Source organism: Oncorhynchus mykiss, chromosome 4, assembly GCF_057628025.1.
Source record: "Oncorhynchus mykiss isolate SJ-2025 chromosome 4, ASM5762802v1, whole genome shotgun sequence".
NCBI classification, from domain to species: Eukaryota; Metazoa; Chordata; class Actinopteri; order Salmoniformes; family Salmonidae; genus Oncorhynchus; species Oncorhynchus mykiss.
Genome location: NC_143025.1, coordinates 80391906 through 80398205, shown reverse-complemented (window position 1 = coordinate 80398205; position 6300 = coordinate 80391906). Strand labels below are relative to the sequence as shown.

Genomic DNA, 6300 nt, shown 5'->3' with positions numbered 1-6300 from the left:
GGCCTGTGTCTAGAGTCATACATTTAAAATATCTAAAAGTTTTATGTATAGACTAACCTCGTCCCCAGGCTTAAGAGAGAGACGGCTGGTGGACGAGACTATGCATAGGCCTCCAAAAACCTCCTAGAAAAATATAGCATTGTTTATTGAAAAAGGAAAAGTGCAACATGCAGATGTGTCAATCTCCAACTCTAAAATGACACAACAATGCATTATTACGAGGTTAACTCTATTGGCATAAATTATTCAGGGACTGAAAACAATGGGATGTTGAACTAATTACCCTGTGTACACTGAGTGTACAAAACATTAAGAACAGCCTTGAGACAATTGAGACACGGATTGTGTATGTATGCCGTTCAGAGGATGAATAGGCAAGACAAAAGATGTGCCTTTGAACAGTGTATTTTTGTATTTATTAGGGATCCCCATTAGCTGTTGCCAAGGTAGCAGCTACTCTTCCTGGGGTGCAAACACATTAAGGAACTTACATTACATACAGTATTAAACAAAAGATAAAACAGTGCATCATATAACATTATTACACCATTGCATCAGTGGAGGCTCCTCAGAGGAGGAAGGAGAGGACCATCCTCCTCAGTGAATTTCATAAAAATGGTAAAACATTGAAAAAGTTATCCTTTTAAATAAAAATATACTAAATATATTCATGTCACCAAATAATTGATTAAAACACACTGTTATATAATTTTACAATGAAGGTCTACAATAGCCTCAATAATCTGTAGAGTAGCACCATGGGGTAGCCGGAGAACAGCTAGCTGCCGTCCTCCTCTGGGTACATTGACTTCAATACAAAACCTAGGATGCTTTTGGTTCTCACCCCATTCCATAGACTTACACAGTAATTATGACCACTTCTGGAGGACGTCCTCTAACCTATCAGAGCTCTTGTAGCATGAACTGACATGTTGTCTACCCAATCAAGGGATCGGAAAATTACTCTAGTACTGAAAGAAGGACAACCATCTCTGCAGCACTCGACCAATAAGGCCTTTATGGTACAATGGCCAGACGGAAGCCACTCCTCAGTAAAAGGCACGACAGCTCACTCGGAGTTTCCCAAAAGGCACCTAAGGACTCTCAGACCATGAGAAACAAGATTATCTGGTCTGATGAAACCAAGATTGAACTATTTGGCCTGAATGCCAAGCATCATGTCTGGAGGAAACCTGGGACCATCCCTACAGTGAAGCATGGTGGTGAAAGCATCAGGCTGTAGGGATGTTTTTCAGCGGCAGGGACTGGAAGACTAGTCAGGATTGAGAGAAAGATGAACGGAGCAAAGTACAGAGAGCTACTTGATGAGAACCTGCTCCAGAGCACTCAGAACCTCAGACTGGGGCAAAGGTTCACCATCCAACAGGACAACAACCCAGAGCACACAGCCAAGACAATGCAGGAGTGGCTTCAGGTAACTCCAGTGTAGATTTGGCCTTTTGTTTTAGGTTATTGTCCAGCTGAAAGGTGAATTTGTCTCCAGTGTCTGGTGGAAAGCAGACTGAAGCAGGTTTTCCTCTAGGATTTTGCCTGTGCTTAGGTCCATCCCATTTATTTTTATCCTGAAAAACTCCCCAGTCATTCCAGATGTCAAGCATACACATACCATGATGCAGCCACTACCCCTTCAAAATGTTTTTTTTTTTTTTTGTTGCAGTGTGCCTGTAGGGCCTTGTTGCATGAAGGGTGCATGTTTTAGAATAGTTGTATTCTGTATGTTTGTATTCTCCTTTTCACTCTGTCATTTAGGTCACTATTGTGGAGTCACTACAATGCTGTTGATCCATCCTCTTTTTTTACTCCCATCACAGTTATTGAACTCTGTAGCTGTTTTAGTAACACCAATGGCCTCATGTTGACATCCCTGAGCACTTTCATTCTTGTCTTGCAGCTCAGTTCAGTAGGTTGGCTGCATCTTTGTTGTGTCTGGGTGGTTTAATACATAATTATTAGCATAATAATTAATAGCATAATTATTAACTTACTAAATGCTTAAAGAGATATGCAATGTCTTCTTTGTTGGTGTTACCAATCTACCAATCACTGCCCTGCTTTGAGGATTTCGAAAAATCTCCATGGTCTTTGTAATTGAATATGTTCTTGAAATTCAGTACCTTACATACATTAGATATGTCGAATTTGGTTAGAATTGAAAACGGCTGTTTTAAATGGAGATCAATTGAAACAGGTCCTGATTCCATACAATTTAACAGAGATTATTATAGGCCTGTATATATGTCGGAGTAAACGCACCCAGCGCGTAATGACGCTTGCAAAGCGGAGGTCACGCACTATCCGCATCATCAACATACTGCATCTCTCTCTATCTTACCAACTTTTGTCTAATCAAAATGTCATGACCTCATAACAAAGTTATATCAACCATTGTTGATTAGCAATAAAGAATGTTATCATACTGTACATACTGAGTGCAGGAGAATTGCGTTTTGTATAGTTTTTACCTCGACACGAATCAGCACATTCTAGCCCTAATTTTCCTACTTGAATGAGTTATTTCATCACATTATATGCGAGTCGGAATCAGTTCATGGAAATAAAAAGGTCAGTATTTTTTATGTAGGCTTATAGGTTTCCTAAATTATTTGGTCCGATTATTCAACACCTCTTGTGACCAGACACGTATGATTGATTAGTTCCTCAGCGCAATAACTGGATAATCCATTCCCTTGTCTGTAACATCACTTAACGGATATTATTGATTAGCCCAGTTCTATAGGGCTGAGTAATCTTATTGCTCTGTGAAGGAATCGGGTAATAAAGAGTCGCATTGGGAAAGGAGAGAGAGAGAGAGAGAGAGAGAGAGAGAGAGAGTAGGATACTGACCTCAAATAACCGATGTTTTTTTTTAAGGTGCCCAATGCGCACTGCACATCATTGGTATGGGAGAGCGCCGTCTAGTGTGAAATGATTTGGTGAATGTAAAACCCATGGGCTGAAATACACAGATAAAAAAGCTTTTAAGACTTGTCATGTTTTAATGAACCTAGTTTCGTGAGACAAGTCATTAACAGGCCTTGAATACATTTAAAGATTGGGCAGGCGTTCAAATTTGTCAACAAAAAATAATTAATTGCTCTTGGCCCATTTAGGCACTCTTCAATATCTTCCCGATGCAACAGCATGAACATGAAATGCGTATTTCTTCTGAAAAGGATCACAACAGTCTCATTTATCTTAATCACAAAATATAGGCATCCAGAGTCCAGTCTTCATCGTCATGCTTGATTTGAAAAGAGGTGGCTATGTTTTTGTGCCCCAAATGTGTGAATTCTGAGTACATTTGTGCCATATATAATTTCACCTTGTTCCTTAGACATCCCTTTCCGACAAACAGGTGTTGTAAAGTATGCTATTTCTCCATTTGGAGATCATTTACCGGTAACTACATTGATTCACCCCGAAATAAGTGCCAGTTATGACGTGACGAGTCCGCAAAAAAAACGGACCCGCGGCCGTGTTCCTCTCTCCCTCACACACACACACACACACACACACACACACACACACACACACACACACACACACACACACACACACACACACACACACACACACACACACACACACACACACACACACACACACAGTCTCTATTTATCTCTCCCTCCCTCTCTCTTTCTCCTCTCTCTCCCCCTCTCCCATGAGAACCGGTGAGAGTTGACTGGAGGTAATCCCCGCCATGTGAGAGGGCGGCACTAGCTGTGGAGGCGGGTTGTTTTTTTCATTCAAATCCTGCTGCTCCTATAAAAAGCACAACTCTGATAGGCAGAGGCTGAAAACAGATGGGAAAAGGTGACTGATACCATTGTCTCTATCTGCCTGCCTGCCTGTCTGTCTTGCCGGCCGGATATAATCGTCAGGGCGAGATGCAGGAGACTGCAGGTGTCCTGACGGTGCGGGCCCTGAAACACGCAGCCCTCTGTCTGGTTTTTCTGCCCCGGTTCCTCCTGGCAGCGCTGATGCTGTGGCTACTGGACTTCCTGTGCATCAGGAGGAAGGTGCTGCTGAAGATGAGGGAGCAGGGAAGCAGCCGCGATGACCCGCCCGTTTGCGTCTCCGACTCCAACAAGATGTTCACCCTGGAGTCGCTCAGAGCCGTGTGGTATGGACAAAAATTAGACTTTTTCAAATCAGCACACCTTGGATGTATCGCGCCCAACACAGAGGTGGTGCAGCTGAAGGACCGGCGCAGGGTCAGAGTCCTGGACTATGTGAAAGGGAGGAGACCTCTCATCCTCAACTTCGGTAGTTGCTCCTGACCACCGTTTATGACGCGCTTGGCCGCGTTTCAGCGCGTCGCGAGCCAGTACGCGGACATCGCTGACTCTCTGCTTGTATACATCGAGGAGGCGCATCCCTCTGACGGCTGGGTGAGCTCCGATGCGCCGTACCAGATACCCAAGCACTGTTGTCTAGAAGACAGACTGAAAGCCGCTCAGCTGATGCACTCTGAGGTGCCCGGCAGCAACGTGGTGGTGGATAATATGGACAACTCGTCTAACGCGGCGTATGGAGCCTATTTTGAGAGACTTTATATCCTGAGGGATGAGCGGGTCGTGTATCAGGGGGCCAGAGGACCAGAGGGCTACCGGATATCAGAGTTGAGGAACTGGCTCGCGCAATACCGGAACGATTTGGAGAATTCCAGAACAGTGGTGGTCCACGTTTAACTTAAAGATAACCATTACCTGCGGCGCGTAAAGTGTCCACACATCAAATAAGTATTCAGATGCTGCTACAAACTCTTGACACACTGCACATATGCCTCTACATGTTGTTTTGGTTCAGAAGCGTTATAACAGGACGCAGACAGACATTTGACATGTTTATTATGATGTAAAAGGCATGATAGGCTTTGCAGTTCTGCTGTCTTGTTCCTCATTTTTTGTTTGGTTCTTTGTTTTTGTAAGGATATGTCCTGTTGATTTGAACCTCTGCAACATTTTGACTCATTTCAGTTTGAGCATCATTTGATTATGATCACTTTATTTTTCTATGGCTCTACCTTGAAGGTGTGTGTGTGTGTGTGTGTGTGTGTGTGTGTGTGTGTGTGTGTGTGTGTGTGTGTGTGTGTGTGTGTGTGTGTGTCTGAAAGGCTAATACCTTTTACTCTAGTGTTGTTGTGAAGTTCAGTTTTGAAAGGGTTTTAAACCAGGAAACTGATACTGATGTTATTTGATACTAGAGTACTTGGCGACTAGCAATGTCCTCAACAAAATGTTCTGTAAATTGTGTATATTTTACTGAACAAATATTTGTAATAAAATGTTAGAACACATTGATCTATTGACTCCTGAAAGCGTCTTACTGTCACATAGGTCAAGGCCTATTTATGTCAGTCAAATCTTTTCAATACTATTTGCACACTTCATGTGCAAGTTCAATCATTGATTAGGCTGCAATGATTAGATGTGCTGCAAACATAATTAGATGTGCTGCAAACATGATTAGATGTGCTGCAAACATAATTAGATGTGCTGCAAACATGATTAGATGTGCTGCAAACATGATTAGATGTGCTGCTAACATGATTAGATGTGCTGCAAACATGATTAGATGTGCTGCAAACATGATTAGATGTACTGCAAACATGATTAGATGTACTGCAAACATGATTAGATGTGCTGCAAACATGATTAGATGTACTGCAAATATGATTAGATGTGCTGCAAACATGATTAGCTGTACTGCAAATATGATTAGCTGTACTGCAAATATGATTAGATGTGATGCAAAAATGATTAATGTGCTGCAAATATGATTAGCTGTACTGCAAAAATGATTAGCTGTACTGCAAATATGATTAGCTGTACTGCAAAAAATGATTAGCTGTACTGCAAATATGATTAGATGTGATGCAAAAATGATTAGATGTGCTGCAAATATGATTAGCTGTACTGCAAATATGATTAGATGTGATGCAAAAATGATTAGATGTACTGCAAATATGATCAGCTGTACTGCAAATATGATTAGATGTGCTGCAAACATGGTTAGGTGTACTGCAAACATGATTAGATGGGCTGCAAACATGATTAGTTAGATGTGCTGCAAACATGATTAGATGTGCTGCAAACATGATTAGATGTGCTGCAAACATGATTATCTGTACTGCAAACATGATTAGATGAACTGCAAACATGATTAGATGTGCTGCAAACATGATTAGATGTGCTGCAAACATGATTAGATGTGCTGCAAACATGATTAGATGTGCTGCAAACATGATTAGCTGTACTGCAAACATGATTAGATGTA

General features: G+C 41.8%; 1 protein-coding gene across 1 annotated transcript; it reads left to right on the top strand.

The window, feature by feature from the left end:
* The first annotated feature begins 1496 nt into the window (after nt 1-1496).
* On the top strand, nt 1497-5324 carry LOC110522491 (thyroxine 5-deiodinase-like). The gene has a single exon (XM_021600922.3). The coding sequence runs from the start codon at nt 3909-3911 to the stop codon at nt 4710-4712; it is 804 nt and encodes a 267-aa protein (XP_021456597.2). The 5' UTR covers nt 1497-3908; the 3' UTR covers nt 4713-5324.
* Nucleotides 5325-6300: the final 976 nt, after the last annotated feature.